This window comes from Epinephelus moara, chromosome 22 (assembly GCF_006386435.1).
Source record: "Epinephelus moara isolate mb chromosome 22, YSFRI_EMoa_1.0, whole genome shotgun sequence".
NCBI classification, from domain to species: Eukaryota; Metazoa; Chordata; class Actinopteri; order Perciformes; family Serranidae; genus Epinephelus; species Epinephelus moara.
In genome coordinates, this window is record NC_065527.1 from 9,384,621 (window position 1) to 9,405,396 (window position 20,776).

The 20,776-nt window shown below is 40.2% G+C and overlaps 1 protein-coding gene across 3 annotated transcripts in view; it reads right to left on the bottom strand.

Annotated features, from left to right (window-relative positions):
- The window catches only part of phf14 (PHD finger protein 14), a 100,795-nt gene extending 80,753 nt beyond the window's left edge, over window positions 1-20,042 (bottom strand). For all 3 annotated transcript variants that reach the window (XM_050034252.1, XM_050034251.1, XM_050034253.1), the window contains exons 1-5: window positions 19,933-20,042; window positions 17,737-17,847; window positions 12,893-13,647; window positions 11,086-11,218; window positions 238-397 (exon numbers count right to left, since the gene is read on the bottom strand). In XM_050034252.1, the coding sequence (XP_049890209.1) occupies window positions 238-397; window positions 11,086-11,218; window positions 12,893-13,647; window positions 17,737-17,847; window position 19,933 (1,160 nt within the window). In that variant the 5' untranslated portion in view covers window positions 19,934-20,042. The remainder of the gene's footprint in view (window positions 1-237; window positions 398-11,085; window positions 11,219-12,892; window positions 13,648-17,736; window positions 17,848-19,932) is intronic.
- Between the last annotated feature and the right edge of the window lie 734 nt (window positions 20,043-20,776).

Consider the following 20,776-nt stretch of genomic DNA (forward strand, 5'->3'; position numbering starts at 1 on the left):
TTCTCTTCCCTCCATCCTCTTCTCTCATTCCTCTGCCAGTTCTCTCTCTCTCCTCCTTAATCCAACTTCCTTTTCTCACCACTACTGAATATATGTACTGTTTAAATTGTACATATATTGCCTTCAGCATTTCAACCAGCTAAGGTCATTGGGCATTATTTGTTTCTGAACATGTTCCACTCGTTGCGTCTCGTAAATGGCAGCAGAGCACTGGGTCAATGTGTTACTGTATCCCACCTCCCAGCATCCGTCTCTTTGAAGATCCCATCCTGGTTGGGGCACAGCTCACAGCTGGGAGTCACTCCGTTCTTACAGGCGTCGCAGAACCAAGGCTCTGTCGAATTTTCTGAGGCGGAGCTCATGATTGAGTCGCTCTCACCGTCCACGCCATAACATCCTGGAAACACAGAAAAAGATTTCCAGTATGGCATTTTATATTGCTCATTAAAGATAATAATAATGTCCATGTCACTGCCTCTCATAAAGGGCTGTGGTGTAAACATCACACACTGTTCATGGCTCTCAGTGCCGACAGCTCAGTTAGTGTTTATTTATTTAAAGTTTATAATTTCAACTATTTTTAATCCTTTTTTTTTAAATTATATTGCAATTATTCTATTTAGGCTACAGCATTTAAAGGGCTACACCAATGATTTACTATTGCACAGGGTGCAGACGAAGTGGGTTATCTCTGATGGATGTTGTCCACAAACAATTTGGGTGATAATTTTAAAGTTGACCTTCGGTCTCTCTTTCAAATATGTTCACCTTCAAGGCTAACAACCTTTTAAAACCTCTCTCACCGTCTACTGCTCATCTTTCTTGCCCCGTCAGACTTATTTTTAGCAACGAGGCCACATTCCAGATCTAAGCTCTAAGTAATTCACATGATGTAAAAATTTATTAAGACTAGAAACGATGCCGCAGCGGCCCGGGTTCGAGTCCAGCCTGTGGCCCTTTGCTGCATGTCTTTCCCTCTGTCTCTCCCCCCTTCACGCTTCACTGCCCTGTCAATTAAAGGCAAAAAATGCCCTAAAAAAAAGAAAAAAAAAGAAAAGAAAAAAAAAAGACTAGAAACGATGGCCAGATCTACAAATATAAAAACTAGGTTGTAATAAACTGGAATTCAGATAGTAAACATAAAGGTACTTCTGTAAGAAATAACAGACAACGTATAAAACCCACTGTAATTGAGTTGATTACAAATTGTATGTAGGAAGTAAATTATTTGCCACAGACAGAAACTATTCAACTGCAGGTTTTCCTCTTTGGGGGCGTCACACATTCAAGAAATATTATGCAGACTTGAGTGATGTCATTCTTCAATTGCATGACACAATCCATCAATCTTCAAACCTGAGGGGAAGAGATGATTGCATGGACTTGCCTCTTGCTCTGCTATAGCTTTGTTTTGCCTTTCACTGCCAACAGAAGTAACAACACAAAGCAACGAGAAGGTAAAAACAGTCTCCAGTTGGCAATTCTTGATTTGTGGCTTTACTTCTGCCTTTGTGTTTAAAAGTAGAAAGACATAACTGAAACCAGTCAGCACAAGCACTGCTCTACTGCATATACTTAACTGAATCAAAACGGGGACACTTCACAACAGTGTCAGGATGTTGATTGTATGTATGTATAGTACATGAAAGCCTGAAGTTTGCTACTCAAACACTGAGAACCAAGTATATGACAAAAAGTAAGAAACAGACCTGGTCTGCTCTGGTCCAGAGCTGTCAATCTACTGTAACGCTGCAACGCCTCAAATTGAACATTTGATAAAAAATGTAGCCCCAGAGAAGCAAGAAGAAGCCAAGCGAAAGAATTTTAATGTTGTCCTCTTAATTTTCTGAGGTTGCCTAAACAATTACTTGGCTGATGTGGTTTCTATGGCAGCTATTACACCAGGCAGACGTGCTCTTCACTACCAATGAGGGCAGCAATCAGTACTCTGCCTCCACTGGGGAGATAACACTCTAACTCCTAATTCAGTCAACCAGCCTTCGGGCTTTTTAAGCAATGGGAAAGACTCACAAATCAAAAGCTCAATGTTCTGCATGCCCGTCACTGTGTGCCACACTGGGGAGTCGGGCGCCCATCGAAAGCAAACACTGGGGCAGATGGAGTTGTTTATTCAGCTCTACACTTTGTTTGGTAGGTCCATGTCCTTTCTGATTGCGAGACCATTTGCTGTGTGTCATGGTGAATCACTAATTTTGAACTGCTGTTCAGTGGCTGGTCGGGTATATCCACTGTTTTTACAGGCCTCTGGTTTCTTCTTGAGATCAACTCAAAGCCAGGATAGACCAATCAAGCTACTTTTTATTCTACTGGGGCAATTAAGTTACAGCTGGAATTCATCTTGACCTCAAAAACGGAAGAACTACTCAAAATCTAACTACCTATGGTGTGAACATAACAACTGCCTTTTCCTACCTTCATTGTTCTCAACAGCATGTGGCAAGGACAGGCAGCTAAGTCCTGCTAGCTCCAATATAGCTCCACTCAATGTTTATTTTCTTAAAGACAGGTATTACTGAAATACCTCTGGCAACAGTTGGGCGCTTCATCTTCACTGATAGGGCTTTGAACCGTGGAACTGGGGGTGGTGAACGACCACCATGCTGGTTTAACCGACTTATGGCTGAACCGTGGCACAAATCTTCGGTGTTCCTTTTGAACTGAGATACAAAGCTCAGACTGTTAAGCCACGGGTTGCTGGCTAATATGAGCTAAGCTGACAAAAAGTGATGACTACAGGATATCTTCATAATCCCTGAAGGAAAGATTATCCTTGTCAGAAATGACGAGCTTGGCAGGAAAAAAAGAAGGGGCAAGGTAGAGTTGACGGAACCAGGAGAAGTACTTTTAACTGTATTGAGATTTAATAGAAATTACTGTTTGCTTGCCTGTGACAAAAGCTAACCAATGAATGGATGCATCCCAGAGTAAGAATATGGAATCATGTGTGTAAGGAGATATACAGTAAAGGTAACGCAAGAAGGTTCCCATGGGTTTTTTTATCCCATTAAAAAGCACCTCAAGTAAATAAACCAGCCATCTGTTTTTCTGACAGCACACTGATGGCTCATCATTTCAACTTGGCAGCAGTCTCTTACTAATCATGCATAGGCTAGTGCTCAACACACCCAATAACACAAATAGGTGACCAATTAAAAGAAAAGGATGAATACACGAGTGATGAAACACAATGAATGCAGATGTTTCCATAAAGGACACAATGGTCACTGAATGGAGGATGATTCGTGAGGTGATTCCTATTTTACAGCCTCTATAGTCACCACATCTCTCTCAACCTATGGGAATTTTTCCACTGTTAGATCATCTATGAAAAGGCAACAAAACACCTTAATAAGACACTTTATTCAGGGATTTCCATTTGTGTGTCCATTACACCAAATCAGAAATGTATAGTTGATTTTAAGACAGCAACAATTTTGTTAATCGATTATTTAAAGTCATTTTAACAAAACAAAAGCACAAACAATTGTTAGTTCCAGCTTTTCAAATCTAAGCATTGCGTCTTCTATGATAGTAAACTCAATCTGAATACTGTATACAGACTTCGGCTCTGGGGAAAATTTGCATCTTCAGTATTTTCTAACTGATTTTTTGATTTTAAAGACTAAACAATTAATCGGTACAAAGACAAACAGACAAAGCGATTACCATTGATCAGTAGACCCTGGTTTATATCAGTATAAGGTAAAGAAGCGCCATCAGCATCATCAAATTTTGCCTTGGTCATTAGCCTTCTAACTGAGGTTACTATACTTGTTGCATCATTCATTCAATGTAAACAAAATGTCAAGAAAGCTACTTTAAAAACAGCTGCTTGGGTTGCACCTACAGTAAAGGGCCAACGCCTTGTTTTATGCTAGGTTGGTCATTAGGGTTTCAAACACGACCTAATAGTTCTGTCAGTTGCACCATCTAGGTTTAAGCCTTCTTCTCACTAAGACTGGGTGTAAATCTTACGCCTAGTCAGAAGCAGGCGCAAAGTCACAATCTAGACCAACAACTCCAAAAGAAAGATGTTGGTTTTTGTCTGTCCATGTGAGGTACTGGCTACTTCAGAATATATAGAATAACATCAGACTTTTCTTAGTATTTAACTGAACAAGTAAGTTGCCAGCATAAGTGAATTGAGCACATTTGAGGCAATAATTTAATTTACAGTACATTCAACTAAAATTTGAGTGTAAAATTCAACATTACGTTAACATCAGTGGATCAGAAAAGGATGACAGCTTGATGGTGATGTATTATTAACATTTACCTTTTCTACAGTAACCTATCCTTGGTAAGAGCAATCTGTTGCCCTTTAATGACAAAATAAGGGGCCTGGATGTACAGACTACTGAATAAAAGAAGATGTGACAAAAGGGTATTCTTTGGCATTTACAGTCAAGGCAATAAAAAAAGGAACTCCTGGTATGGTAATGATGTCTGTATGACTGGCGAGAGTCTGATAATCAAAAGGCAGGCTGGTAAGAACAGGACTCCTCTATGTTCTCTGTGTAGATGCTTGCTTTGTGGATTTCTGCTTATTCCAACTTTTGATCTCTTTCACAGGTCTTGTGCCTACCTTTCATGTCAGTCTCTCCTCTCATCTGAGAGGGAGTGATGGTGTCCGGACAGTGGTGTGAATGCAAGAACAAAGAGAAGGAGTGAAGTCGAGCAGCAAGACTGACTTTTAGGAGCTCCAGATACTGACAGCTCATCTCTCATCTCTGCCTCAAAGTCTATCCTTGTTTGACCTTATCTTAACCTTGAACAAGGTACTTGTGATCTCTAAAATGAGCTAACAGGTTATGAGTACAGTTTCAGAGCAGAGGTGCATGATATTATCTCCAACATCAGTACTATCACTTTGCTCGCAAGTATTCAAATGAGAAAATAGAGCTGTCAATATCCTGATTCTTTACCTTGAGGTGCTTCCTTATTTTGACCAACAAAGAGAAATAATTCTAGTGAAACAGAGCCCATGTCACTATCTGCATGCATCAGTAAGTCAGCAGTTACCCTTAAGAGGGTAGTTTACCGTGATAGTGAATAAACAGAATCTTCCTTAAATACATTTTATCTTGTTCTCTCTTTTCTACCACCTCAACTGAAACTGTTATTTGGGTGACTCTACCATGACAACACAGCTCCCAGGTCATGATGGGTACACAAACCCCTCCACCAAACTAAGGTGGCAATTATTGGATAATTTCATGTTAACATGACTGGTGACATTTCAATTAATATGTGTGAATATTGAAAATGGAAAACATTTGTGCCGGCAAAAGCTGTGGCCGAAAGCATTAGGTTTTCGGGTTGTCTGTCCGTCCATCCCATTCTTGTGAACGCAATATCTCGGGGACGCCTTGAGCGAATTTCTTCAAATTTGGCACAAACATCCACTTGGACTCATGGATTAACTAATTATATTTTGGTGGTCAAAGGTCAAAGGTCACTGTGATCTCTCATTGGTCTTATTCTCAGAAAATTATATTTCAAGACCAGCTTGAGTGAATTTCTTCAGATTTGGCACGAACGTCCACGTGAATGCAACAATGAACTTATTAGATTTCAGTGGTTAAAGGTCACTGTGATTTTACAAAACATATTTGTCCAAGAATTCATACACTTATTATGAGGAAAATTTCACACAAATGTCTGATAGGATAAAATGTAAAGTGATGACATTTTATATCCAAAGGGTCAAAGGTTAGCTTCGCTGTGACATCATAATGTTCTGCTAAAACCCTTTTCTGGCTGCTACTCAACATCAAAACTCAGGAACACAAAGGGAGACATTTGGTCACATAATAAATTGGTTGATTGTGACACTTATCGAGTGTCTACCTTGAAACTAGGGTGATTGTATAGATTTTCAGTGCTGCTGGGTTAAATATGTGTGAAGCATCTGTGTTTTAGAATTTTTAGCTTATCTGTAGCAACATATTTGAAGCATCCTCTACTGTTATCGCTACAAAGCCTATGAGTCTTGAAAGACATGATGTAAATTGCATCTAGACTGGTTGGCGGAGGCATCCAAACGTGAGGCAGTAATTCTAGTTTCTGAATGTAGTCATTAACCATTACACACAGGGTGCAAAATTAATGGCTGTAATTGGTCACATTTTACAATAGATTACCACAGTTTTTTTGTTTGTTTGTTTTGTTTCAGATTTTTTTAGGGGCGTGGCCTGCAAAGCGAAGCAAATCTCCCAGCCGCTTGCATTGTTTACCAGCATTTGCTTGTGGATGGTGTTAATTTCATACACTAGAAATCCTGGAGATAAAGTTCTGTGTTGTAAATATCAAAGATAAGATCAGATGTTGTAACAAAATATATATGAGCGATTAAATTAAACCTCCAGTAGCACAACAGATCCATCTATTTTTAACAAAAGTACACAACAACCCAAAACCTAGTGCTCGAATTAAGTTTCATATTTTACTGCCCGAGACCATTTATGTCCTTGGAGAGTAAGATAGGAACTGGCCGCAAGCGCTGCCACTGCCTCCTCTCTCTCGAGCCTCTTCTGCAAACCACTTAGTCTCCCTTCTGTGTCTTTTCAGGGAGATTAAACATGTCTCAGAGGAAGAAAATATCAACCAACCAAACGAACAAGATAAATTTAAGACCTGCTCCTAATATCTTGTGCCTGCCTATGGAGAATCAGTGATTAGGATGGTTCCCACCCTATAGTCTGTGTGCGTGTGTGTGTTAGCTTGTGTGTGTGTGTGTGTGTGTGTGTGTGTGCATGTCATAAGAGAGTGTCTGAGATAATCTAACTGCACCTCAAAGGTGTTCGCTGCTTCTGGCTTAACCCTGATACAGTTCAGCCAATCACAGTGATAGTGGACTGTGTCAGTGCACGCTGTGAATTTGTGTGATGTGATTTTATGTGTGTTATGTGTGATTATTGGCATACATAAATACGGTAGCTGATTATGTAACCTAATTATCTGCCAGTATTCAGTGCTCAATATTACAGTGCTACTTTATTATAACATTTTTGTTGCAAATAAAACACTGTATATTAAATGTGCCAAATAAATAAATTACTGCACCTTATTTGAACTATGTCAGGGGGAATAACAATTAATGGTGACCCCACACAAGTGCATTAGTTTGCCTTGGAGGATACAAATTATTGTGGCACAAGGTGAGGTGTAAAGGGAAACACACCAGAAGTACATAATGCATGTCATCTGTGAATTTTGTTTTCTATGTCAGGACACACTCCACCTATTTTTTAAATACTCCACTGTCAAAAGCGACTTCCCCCCTACACACTAATAGGTTGAATCTCTGATCAAGGAGGCCCATTCGAACATTGAGTTGCTATACAGCACCGGAGGATTTTTCCACTTTGGTTACAAAGGCAATTCAAAGAAAACTCAATTGGAAACAATTGAGAGTGAATAGAAAGGAGGGCAAGGCAGTGCATCAGAAGAAGAGCTTTACAAGGTTTCAGGATTTTATTAGTGAACTATTAGTTTTTATTTCTGATCCTTGATGATGATGATGTTAGATGCTATTTAAGGCAGTACAACATGAGTCATACAGGTGAAATGTAGGACTCTGACACATACAGAGAGCTGGTATAGGAGTTAAGTTGGAGACGACTGCTCTGTAGTTGCACTGTAGTGTAAGTATAACAATAGAAAATCACTTCGTTTTTCTTGTACTCTTGGGTTAGTTGTATTGATGAAGGTAAGATGATGAAAGAAAGAGTGTTAACAAAACTACATGAATGACCTGCATAATTCAACTATCACGACTAGTTCTGTGTGGCACATCCAGTGTTACTGGCGTCAAATGACACCATGTGTCATCTGTTTTTGTTCTAAAGATTTTTGGACAATGATGATCACTAGTCTTCCAACTGCTTGTTTGCTCTGACTCAGAGGTAACGTCAACCAAATATTTTCCGTCACTGACTAATTTTGTTTGACAATGACGGAAAAGTCTGAAGGCCATCCGTCATTTTGACAGATTAGAACACTGAGGGCAATCTACCGTAACTTTAAGGATTCACACCCCTGTCCAGTTATTGTTGTGTGCATATTAATAAGCTATTGTCTATCTGCAATCTCAAGTGTCTAGCTGGTTTTAGCCATCGCATTAGTAGGCTATGTTGCTACATACCACTGCAAAATGTAACAGCAGCTGAGTGTCTGAAATGTCCTTGCATGGTCAGTATCCCTGGTCATCTTTTTTCTTAATGCCCCTGATTAAATGATGGGGGATAAGAGATTATAATTTTCACGACCTTGTTTGTCAAAATGTTGGATACAAAGAAAATGTAACGCTACCTCTGCTCTGACCCATATTCCAAAAACGACACAAAAGAAATTACAATTTACAAAATGAAGAAAAGCCGCAAACCTCATTTGAGAGGCTGGAATCAGTGAACATCTGCCATTTAAAGACTTAACAAAGACTTAAATTAAATCCTTTTCTGTCAAGTGTTTGACTAATCATTTCAGTATAATTAATATCCTCATTAAAATTAAAAACCAGTACACTTTTTGCTGAATGGCACATGCTGCACTGGCATGTGGAAAAGCTAACCTATTGTACTATATAACATTTTCTGTCCGGGTTTTAAAAGACAGCTCTTCTTAATCTGTCTTTGAATTTAGTATAAAGAGAAAAAAGTTAATAAATTACATGATTTAAAATTACTGGTGTCGTATAGATCCACCTCGCGTGGCCAGCCTTAACTATGGATTATCTGGGACAGCAGTAATCCAAAAGAGATGACTCACATTGTCATTGATCTTGCTTCTAAGCAGTCACACTCATCCTGCTCATAAATTCTCAACCCCTGTGACATAGTTCCTGATGTAGTAATACAACAACACATGATCCTACAGGTTGCTACAGAATATGCCTGAGAAGGGAATCAATTTTACATGTTACCAGATAAGGCTGACATATACAAATTTCCTCCCTGTTGTTATTCAGATAACACATATGTGTATCTACACATGGTGCATCACATGAGCTGCGTGTAGGATCTCACGTTAAACATGTGTCTCTTTACAGACACAATCTGTTTCGTGAGAGTACACAGCTTCCAGGGATATAACTATTGTTTGTTCAAAAACACCAGTATAAAACAACAGAACACTAATCAGTGGGTAAGTTAGTGGGTAGAGATGGTGAGTACCTGAGAACTAATGCTGTCTGAATAGCCTGCTATATAGTGATACATACTGATTGCCAATTGGTCAGTCATAATGTAACTGTATGGTAATGGTCCTCAGCCAGTCAGAAAGTGCTGATAAAAGGCATGACTGTCAAATGCTAACAAAACATCCAAAACATTGGAAAGCAACATGATGTCAATGGCTTGCACTTCATTTGACTCACTGAGGCACTACAACTCTCCATGATGATGATTACAATGAATTAAGTCTTATTACCACTACGTCAAAAAGTGATGATACTAAAAACAAATAGTGTGATCACATTTTATCTTTCAGTGATATAAAGTCACACTAAATGAAGTGCAAAATGAATTTTATCTGGTAGACTTTGTTGGCAGTGACACACAACCTGGGAGTACTGACCGTCTGACTACCGGTGCTGTCAAAATCTAAAAAACTACACAGGTTTAAACTAGGATTGGGTCGATGGAGGATGCCATCATCCATCGCTGATGGCAGTCAGTCATCGACCACTGAGCCCGCCATCATGATTAAAAAGTTGTCTTTTTCTTTTTAAATTCACTGGTGTATAAAAACCACAGGTTGCAGCAGACAGTGAAAACAAACAGCATCCTGAGTAAGTTATTAATAACTAACAGAAACACTGCATGTAATGGTCAACGTTCTGCTCCCATCTCTCTGTAACTGTCTCTATCACACACACAATCCTTGTGTCTCTCTGTCATGGTCTCAGTCCTCAGTCATGCGATTGACCTTTCACTAAGCCCCGCCCCTTTGTGATGGTCCGACAAGCTGTTAGAGTAAGCACGGAGCCCACACTGTAACTAACTGCACCCCCTGAGAAGGGGTCTACAGTCTGTGTTTGAAGGATATATCCAGGATGTCAAACTGACTCAGCAGCAACAACAGGTTAAAAAGACAAAGATAGTTAGAAGCTAAAGCCGAACTATAGGCTACAGATCACAGTGTAAAAGTGAACCACCACATCACTGCTGATCACCACAGAAGTCAATGAATATAAAGGGAAACTTTGCTGATGTTGAACCAGCTGTGTGGCATCGCAGTGTGTGCAGATGAACAGTGTTTGGCTTCACCCCTGTGCCGCTGCCAGCACCCGGACCTCCGCCGCCGGATGGGCAGGGATCTCCAGGGGAAGTTAAACTACGTCCATCTGCGCACAATGTGATGACACACAGCTGGCTGAATATCAGCAAAGTTTCCCTGCTTACTTTCCCACTGTTATAATCATTAAAAAGCAAAAGCAGCATGTGTATACATTCAGTAGGCTATATCTTCAGTAGCTAGCTAGCTAACCCTACACTCCTTTCTAAAGTGTGTTTAACACCGGCAACAAAGCCACGCCTCTTGCATTTTTGAAAAGGACACGCCCTCCCGGAAATGTGCGCTCCCCCTTTTCTCGTCCGCAAGGAAACAAACACACAGAGAGCTTGAAAATGGATGCCAAGAGATTTAACTCCGTTTTATCAAACGTGTGCTCAGTCCACAAGACTGTGGAAATGAAGGACTTACAGCGACTTTGTTTAAAACTTTTAACGCAGTCGGACTATGTTTACGAGCACAAGAGTTCAGCGAGCCACCGAAGGACCGCCCTGCAGATTTACTATTGGTTCTGCAATGTAGGGAGTTTTTTTTAACCTCTGAAATTGTATCCGCCCATCTAAACACAAAATCAGGGAGAAAGACATCAGTCTTTAGTTAAGCAAAGCGTCTAAAGACTGACTTGTGAGTCTAGTTGTTTTCAGTTAGTTGGACTTTTGGATTTAGGATTTCAACAGTTCAGAGGAGTATCATTTTATGAATTAATAGAGATGAATGAGTCTGTTGTACCTCTGTGACATACTTGTGTATTGTACTAAGTCTGCATCTTACCTTCATGCACAGTCACCCCACAGTTGTCACACTGAATGATCTCATCTGCGTCCTCGCTGTTGTCTCCCAGACAGACGCAGCAGATGAGGATGTGCTGAGTGCTCCAGGGTTGGGACCGGTCCAGCAGTGCATCCTGGGGAATCAGGAAACAGAGGCACTGTTAAGCCACTTATCAACGTCCACTCCCTCTGATCTGACCACAGATCCAGGAACTGACAGTTAGTAAATCCCACATACAATGCTCATGGACACTGCGCTAAGTCGATGACAACAAAGGCAGAAATTCTCCTGGAATCAGTCTGATACCATCTAAACCTCTCATTGGATTATATGGTGACTTTGTGGCTCATATTGTTGTTTGGTATTATGGAGTGCCGTACAAAGAAGCCAGTGTGCAGGCCAAATACCTAATTCATCTGCAGTGGTTTACATAACTAGTACAAGATGGAAGTCTGGATCTGCTTCGATGCTCAGAGGCTCAATAGTGTAGCAGTTCTCTCACTAAGCCTTTTTGACAATTAGCACAAAGCAGAGTTCACAAGAAGTTTGTCCAAAAAAACACAAGCACAAATAACACAATCATGACTTAAAGCTGATTCTGATTAAATCAGGCACTGTCGTAACAGAGAATAAGAAAACAAGACTAAGAAACTGATCAAGCATTCAGTGCCAACCTTTGGTACCTTACAACCATGATTCAGCAACCACAACACTAGTCAACTAAAAGTGGAAAATGTTTCAAAACCTGCCTTATTACACCTTCAAGAAATCTTTCATTTGCTGCTCTGGTTTTGCTGTAACAACTTTGCTTCCCAGACTCTGAACAGCGAACACGCTATGTGGACCAGGCCTTGAATAAGACCAGGTTATTTATCAGCAGTGGTGTTGAATGCGGACTGCACCATTCAGCATCAAAACATCAAGTTCAAACTAAATTTAACAAACACGCAATGTCTTCCATTTATCTATGGTGTGGAATGCAAAATGCTTCCTGACTAGGGCTGTACGATATCAGGCAAACATGTGATATTTGTTGTGGAATATTGCAATAACAATATGACTTGGGATAAATAACCATATTTTGAAGTACACAGGTTTGCCCTGCTTACATAGATTCCAGACAATGAATAGCCCATGCACACTAAATTCATAAAATTAAATGCAGTGATGTTAATAGGTTCTCAGTGCAGTGAGTCTCCAGGACTCACAGGTGCTCATTTGAGTGGGTCACTGGGAAACTATTCTATGAAGAAAACATTAAATAAATGTCCTGTCTTGAGCTTAGAGAGCATCAGAATCATCTACACAATCGCATTATCACGTTACCATAATGTAGCATTATCAAGGGGAAAAAACGCAGCGTATCCCTCGGACAATAAAACACCACTGTCACTGACATGGGTGAATATAATATCTGCTGTCACGGCAGACGTTGCGGCGTAAGATAACAGTAAAGTTTGTAGTAGTACCCTACGTATCTGTAAATTTGGGAATATTTTCTGAACCTTAAAATACACAATAATGTCTACAAGTGGTCCCTGGGAACCTCTGTGCTGCCCCACCAGCGCACTGAGCTTTAGAGAGGTGGGGATGAGAACAGGTGGGCGGGCGGACAGGTGTCAGATCTGTGCAGAGCACCAGAACAAAACACCGACACATCACGGACGGTATGCTGACATCCAAAACACAAGTTCACTCTCAGTGGTTTCTGTGACACAAGAAATACTTTCAAAAATAAGTCACATGACGCCGCTGTTTCAACACGACATGCAGCGTGTAAATGCATAGCTCAAGGAGTGGCACTCACCTCATTGCCCTTTCCCTGGGACATGCTGTCATTCGTCAGCTCTTCATCAAAAGCATTGGTGCCCTTCACTTTCTTCTTGGGCTTCTTCGCTTCTTTTTCACTGTCACTGCTACTGTTGTTGTTGTTGTCATCACCATCCTCTTTGTCATCGTCTTCATCATCATCATCGTCGTCATCGTCATCATCGTCGTCGTCATCATCATTATCGTCACTAGCACTGCCACCCCCCTCTTCCTCAGTCCCTCCTTTTTGAGCAGCTGCTTTGCCTTTCTTCTTCCCTGCTGTGGGTCTCCAGTCGTTATCATCCTCGCTGTCATAGTCATCCATCTCATTCAGTTCCTCCATTGTGGTGAAGTCCAGCAGGGGGCGGTTCCTGCGGAAATTCCATTTCTTAGGCTCGGCCTGAGACTCTTCTGTGTTCGCGTTGCCAGACCCTGACGCTGAAGTAGCTTCAGTGTCGGGGGCCGCAGCAGGCTCGGGCTCAGGCTCAGGCTCCGGAGCGGATGTCTTCTTGCTCTTGCGTCGGCCTTTGGGTGGGGAGACAGCGGGGGTGTCTTTGGTGGAGCTGTCTGAGGAAGGCTGCTGTTTGGTCTTCTCTTCATCTTCCGTTAAGTTGTCCTCAGCAGCCAGGTCTTTGGCCTCCTCTTCATCTATACCGTCTTCTGCCGAACCAGCATTGTCTGAGTCACTTTCTGAACCTGCAGCGCTCGCTTTAGACCCTTCCTCATCACTGCCGTTGCCTGTGCCGTCTGATCCTATCAGAACACAAAACAGAAACAAAATAAAAAGGTGAACATAAGGTAATTTTGACCATATTTGTTTAAAACTGAAATAACCACATGCAGGAAATTAAATGTTATTTATTTTTCGTAAGTGATAGTATCTCCTACTTAAAGTAGGACTGGGCAATACATTGAATATATTCATTATTTTCAAATATCAATTAATGTGCGATGACCATTTTGTCATATTCAAGTTTTTAGTGTTTCCACTGGTCATGGGTATAAACAATATTATGATTTATACTGCAGCCTGTCATCACAGGGGATCGAGATGTTTTGGCTTCACCTTTGGGGAGCTGTCATGACACCCATGTACAATATCTAAAAAATGACACAAGAAAATTAAATGTCATGTAATCAATTATGCAAACATATTTATTACTCCATCTGTGTAACTCTATCGTAATTAGTTGTCAACTATCAAATTAACTGCCAACTAATTTAATAATCAATTAACTGATCTGAGCAATTTCTTAAGAATAAAAAGTCAAAATTCTTTTGATACTAGCCTCATAAATATTAATATTTTCTGGCTTCTTCACTCCTCTATGAGATTAAACTGAATATCTTTGGGTTGTGGACAAAAAAAGATATTTGAGGTCGTCATCCTGGGTTTTTGAAAACAATGGTCGACATTTTTCACTATTTTCTAAAATTTTACAGACCAAACAACTTATCAGTCAATCGAGAAAAATATCACCAGATTAATCAGTGAAAATTAATATAATCATTAGCTGCAGCCCTATTTGGGAGACCATTGGTTTTAGGATATTCTAACTGACCTCAGTCTGACTTGTAGCTGCTATTAGCTAACTAGCTTTTTAACGATCTGCTGTGAGGAGTAAAAGAAGATGGCCGTAGTAACGTTACATTAACACAGACTTTTTAATTATTTTTTGTGGCAGCAAACACAACACACAGCCTTTCAATAACCTCTACACTGCAACCCAAGCTTATCTACACACGTGGCTGACTAACAGGGTTGGGCGATAATACGGTAATAAGGTATCCCGCGGTATCTAAAAATAGCAACGGTATCAGTTTCATTACCGTCATTAAAAAAATCTGCCGCCCATATAGGCCTACAGTGGCCTGATATAATATTAAATATAATTTATTTAATGTCTAAATAATGACTGTTTGTTCAGCACTTATGTATGTGTGGTGGTTGAGTTTTCAATTTAATACTATTACAATTTAAAACTAATAATAGGCTATAATGTTTCTCATAAATGTTGTCGGGAGATGACATTTGATAAAGTTTTCGGATGTGATGTCGTCAAGTGACAGCTCAGACGTGAGAAAGAGAAGAAAAGATGGCAAGCTGCGCATCAAGCGAGTTGGTCCCCAAAAACCCCACTACTTCTGCAAGCAGCAGCAGCAGCAGCAGATCCAGTTTCCATCAGAGTGGAGGAGGGAGAAGCGCAACCTGAACCACTGAAAAACAGATGACTGTGGGCAGTCTCCTTCAAAGAAAAGCCGATGCGGCGGCAGGTCCGGTCGGCACCATACAGGAGCGAGCAGGAGCAGAGATAACTGCCTGTTGTCGCGAGCATGTTATTCAGGGAGACGAAGACCTCCTTCTCAGGTGGAAATGTGATGGAGCCAGGCGTTTTCCTCTGATGTCGAGGGCTGCCTGAAAGTACCTGTGCGTTTGTGCCACGAGCTCTCCATCAGAGTGCATATTCAGCACCGCGGCCAAAGTTGTCAATCCACTACGTGCCCTGCTCCAGCTGGAAAAAGTAAACATGCTGGTTTTTCTGGTGAAAAACCTTGAATAGTTTTGAAGCATAGGTGCTGCTATAGTTATCATTATACTTTGTTTTTATGTCATTTTCAATGAGGAGTAGCCTGTTCTGACGGACAAAACAGTTGGGACTTGGAGAGGATGAACTTGTCAAACGAAACTAATGAACAGTATTTCCCGTTGCTTCTCAGGATAGGATTATATATATGCCCATTTTCAGTCATGCCTTGTTATTTATTGTTATGTTTTTCTTATTTGATAAGCCCTAGTACTGGATGCTGTAGAGCTGTGCTTTTAATGTATTTGATTTATGTTGATAGGTTCTAAAAATAAACCATCGGACAGTAGCCGCTGCGGTCGGATACGCTGTATAGCACACATTATCATTACCGCCGTTATTTATTGATACTTTTTTGGAAGTGGACTGTAGCCCACAGACAGTGTTGTTATTTCATTCTGTTTGGTTGACTGCTGCATGTGCACCTTTTTTTTTTTTTTTTTTTTTTTTAAATATTTATTAATAAAAGTTGTTATTGTTGTAAATGTTTTGTTGTTATTTTTTCAGTATTCTTAGGCCTATGTAATGTTTGTTATCATGTTTCTGAACGGTATAGGCACAAGCCGACATTTTGGCGACTCCCGGTGAGCCCTTTTAAGTGGTTTTTAATTAGTCACGGTAATACCGTATACCCCGGGAAAATGTGGGGAAGGTTTAACGGTAACAAAATTTGGATACCACCCAACTCTACTGACAAATGCAACATATCTACCCCTAACAGCACGAACTTGTAAGTCACTGCAGCAAAGTGCTGCTAGATGTTCTCACACACACCAGGAAAGACTTTCACAACAAACTTGCTAGACTCCTTCAAATAACCACAAGGCCACCTTGGGGGAAGGCTCAGCCAGGAGAAAATCAATGCAGAGATATTATTTATTAACCATATCACCCAGCCCTAATTTGAAGGGATGGTGCAGATTTTTTGAGGTGAGGTTGTATGAGGTATTTCTACATTGTCAGTGTATGACCTGTAGTAAATGGTAGTCAGCATTAACTTGTTGTCCTCTTGTGTCACTGTAGTTTGACTGTTCAGTGTTATCCTCAGAGTATTATCAGAGAACAGTGGTAACAGGATACGCAACCCTGTTTTTATTGGGAACACCCACTCAGAGGGTCGAGGGTCACTTGTTTCCAAAAACGTCCAAAAACTGTTTGATCTTGTTTTGAACAATGGAACAATGTGCTTTAATACCATTACAGTTTATATTTGCTTAGTTAAAAAGGAGGAGAATTCTACTTTTTTAAAATAAACATGAATGCAAACTGAGGTGTGGTGAATCAAAAACTGCTTAAAAAAGCAGAAAAACTGCCCCATTACAATGATTTATACACACAGTACCTACTGATTCGTCTGCTTTTGCCCTGTTTTGCACAAAATGCAGGCTGTGCATTTTTCCAGACAGCAAGTCACTGGGGCTCTGTGCAGATGCCAGTATGAAACCAAAAGTCATTTTTGCCACAGGGCACCCCTGAAGGTTAATTTGGCCCTAATGAAGCACTGTATGATGGTGAGGAGTTGTGCAACTTGTTTGATTTTGTTGAACAAATTAGTCTCAATTTATTCTGAGCCATCAGTGTGATTACCATCATCAAGCAATTTGTCATCTGCTAACAAGTTAGAGAAGAGGAGGACGTAAGGATGTTGTGAGTCCTCTAAGCTCATTATATTTACTTAAATGTTGATTAAATAGTATGACATGTTGAAGTAACAGCTGTAGTGCACTTAATCTGAAAATCTTAATGCAAAACCTGAGGTCTTGGTTCAAAAACATTATGTTTATAAGATTAAATCAGCCCACTAATATGACATTGAGGAATGTTTAAGTGGGAAAATGTGACTCCTGAAACTGATGTGATGCGATCAGGTAGGGAGAGGACGAATTGCTCTTTGGAAGTTGTTGGAACTACAAAAACACTCAGTCCACTCTGGTTGTACGGTGGTACTACAGAGTGTAGCTTCATTCCACATACACTGTCTCTTTTCGATAGTTTTAGCGCTTAAGCATTCAAAAATCTGTTACATTAAACAATGTAGGACTAAGGCCAGAGCTTCCAAAAATGGGTCACAGGTAGATATTGATTTGTTTAAAGAGGTCACTAGCCAACAAAGTTTTTCCTTACACACTGGGGGCTGTACACACAGAAGCCTCAGCAAGCCTGCAACAAATCCTACAGTTTGGGATCTTTTTTAACATTGTTTAATTAGGATGTACAATTATATAAGGCGTCTACACATTAAAAATTCTGTGCTTACCTGAGGCATCTCCCACTTCAAAGTCACTGTCATCTGAGCTGTCATAATCCAAGGCATCTAAGAGAGAGGCAGCGAGGGGTTTCACCTGCCGGCGCTTCAAACTGCGGTCCACTAAAACGAAAAGTAGCAGAGAATAGAACACATGAAAACAAAGTCTGAGTGTGCTTTGATGTCTATACAGCAGGATAACACATCTGAATTTAGCAGTGCGGTAAAAAGCAGTACAATACAACAATAATTCTTTAAAATGCAGATAAATGGAGAGATGTTGTTATACAACATGTAAAATCTGTTATTAATGTGTTGCGTAAAGAATACGACACCCACACATTGTAAGAAGATCCAGTCTCAGCGCTCAGGATGGATAATTATAATATAAAATACACAATCAAAGGCAGATTAATCCAAAGAATACCACTGCCACCCTAAAGTGGCTTATCAAAAACTGATATGTCTACATTTATACTGAGGCATTAGGTGTCAGTTGAGGTTGACCAGTGTGTTTTGTGATGTTCCTTAAGGTGTAAATCATTTCAAAACTTTGAGTAAGCTTTTAACTCTATAGATGTATCATATTAGCCAAACAAGAATTCATTCATTTTTTTGTGGTAGCCTGGGATACTGTGGAGAATAACCTAGCTTAGCTCGATTTTCATGTTTTTGCAAATTTCAAGCATCAAGCTTGAAAAGTAGACAGTGTTGTACCACTCTCAGTCAAGTGTTAAATGCTTGATTCCAGGTTTAAGCTTGACCCGAAGGGCTAGCAGGAGTCATAGGTTTTAAAATTTTAGCTCAATGTTGGATTTCACCCACTGATGGCACCCCCGCAACTCTAGAAAGGTGTATGCTGAGTGATCAGGTTGCACTGTGCTTTAGTTATTGTCCCATAGTCACTGTTTCACTTTATTTTGTGACACAAATCGACAGTAGGAAGGTAACTTCTATTTTGCCTTGTCTACCTACATGAGAGGACTGCTGCCATGTAATCATGTTTACATTTAATAATTCACCCGAGAACAGTGATCATGGTGAGCAGCATGTTAGAAGTGTTGCACAACAATCTCTACCAGCATCAGAAACTTGTAGGAGAAAACACAAGCAGCAGCATTACACTTGTCAAAGTGGCGTACTACCAACAATTTAGAATATGACACTAACATGAGTGCCAAATCACCAGTCTATGTCAGTGGAGAGCAGCATCTGCCAGCATAAGTGGCCCATAGCAGACACATACCACAATGAGTAGTGGCATATCAGAAAAATCAGTATATGCCAGTGGGACGTAATATGTACCAGTAAAACTGCAGCGGCATACCAATCATTAATAATGACATACCACTGGGAATCCAAATATGCCACGAACAGAGGAGTGAAACAGTGTGTGTCACAGTGTGATCTTGGCATTAGGTTTACCATCACATTAGACTCACTGTACACTTAGTAGCTAGTGCACTGCAACTTGAGCAGCACTTTACTGGTCTAAGTTCTATGTTGATATTGCAGAGGAAAATGCTACCTGTAAGATTTCCTTAAATAGAAAAACATGAGACAACTCTGATGCTGAAACTGGGACAAATATAACACCCAGGAACGCTCCTCACGTGCACACTGCGTTAGCTGTTAGCAAAGTGCTAGCAAACAAATGCACAGCAGCGCCGCTTCAAAATGCTACAAAATACTGACACAAAGTGTTGCTCTTTTGGTCAGTAGTTAACCACACAGCTTCTCTTTAACCTAATAAGATCTGGTGTGGACGGTAATTCCGTCAAACAGCCTCAGTGACACATTTACTGCAGATGTGCCGCCACCTCACATCCCTGTCTAACAAGCTAGGTAGCTAAATGTGGCTAGCATTAGCTGTAGCCATTCACGTTAAATCACGTTATAAATCTGCTTCACACTGATATTATTGTGAGTCGAGCATTGGAAGGTAACATTCCGGTTAAACTGACAATAATAGCCCGAACAAAGTGCCAAACTGCACTAAAAACAAACCAGTATTAGCACCGTTAGCATTGTTAGCGACGCCAAGTGCTACCCACAAAGCATAGCTTACTTGCTAGCTTAGCCGGCTAGCTGAAAATTAGCACTTCGTCACAGCAAATAACGTTGGTTAACCAGAGCGCGAGCAAATGCAACTTATCAAAATCATGCTGAATGTTAGAGGAAAATGACAACGTGGATAGCAACACTCACTCTGTAGTTTGTATTGACTATAGGGAACAAGGAAGGTCTCCTGTTAGCAGCATGTTATGTGGACAATGGAAAACACAGCTGTGACGTGTAGACGACTGGATGTTGTTGCCATGGGGACAGATGATGAGGATGATACAGGATGGTTATGTTACAGAGAAATGAATAGGCAGGAAAGAGGAGTAAATTAAAAGAATTCACATTATGTGTTTGTTTTTAATTGAGTTTATTATTTTTTTTTATAAATAAATGCTGCATTGATAGATACAACGTAGGCTATTTAAAGGAGAAGCATTTATTTAGTAAGACAGCCCTTGCTGTGTAGACTGACAGCTGAACCCACAACATCTGCTGCTGAGACCAATTACACCTCACATAATTGCTGCTTTATAAGCATGGTCTCAAATTAGGACAAATTATAAAAGTATTGCAAAGAAGCTTAGTACAAACAATGACAAAGAGAAGCATTATTGGCTCCCCAAAGATTACTTAACTATACTTTAGTCTGGTGCTGTTCTAGATAGTAAATACAACCATTGATAAACTAAGGGGAAAAAAACTCATTAAGTGTCTCAGTAAGGTTTTATTCTACCTCGAGTCTTCAGAATACATTTAGTGCTCCTTGTCATAAATTACCCAAATGCATAAAACGGTATAAATTGATTGTTTTTAAGAACTGATTATTGCAATGTGTGTTCCTGCCTCTTAGTCGTGGCTACAACTGGTTCAAAGTTCTGCTGCCAGGCCTTTAATGGGCAAAGGGGAGCACATTATACTTGTCCTAGCATCATTGCACTGGCTTCCTCTACATTTTAGAATTGCTTTTAAAATTATATTACTCACCTTT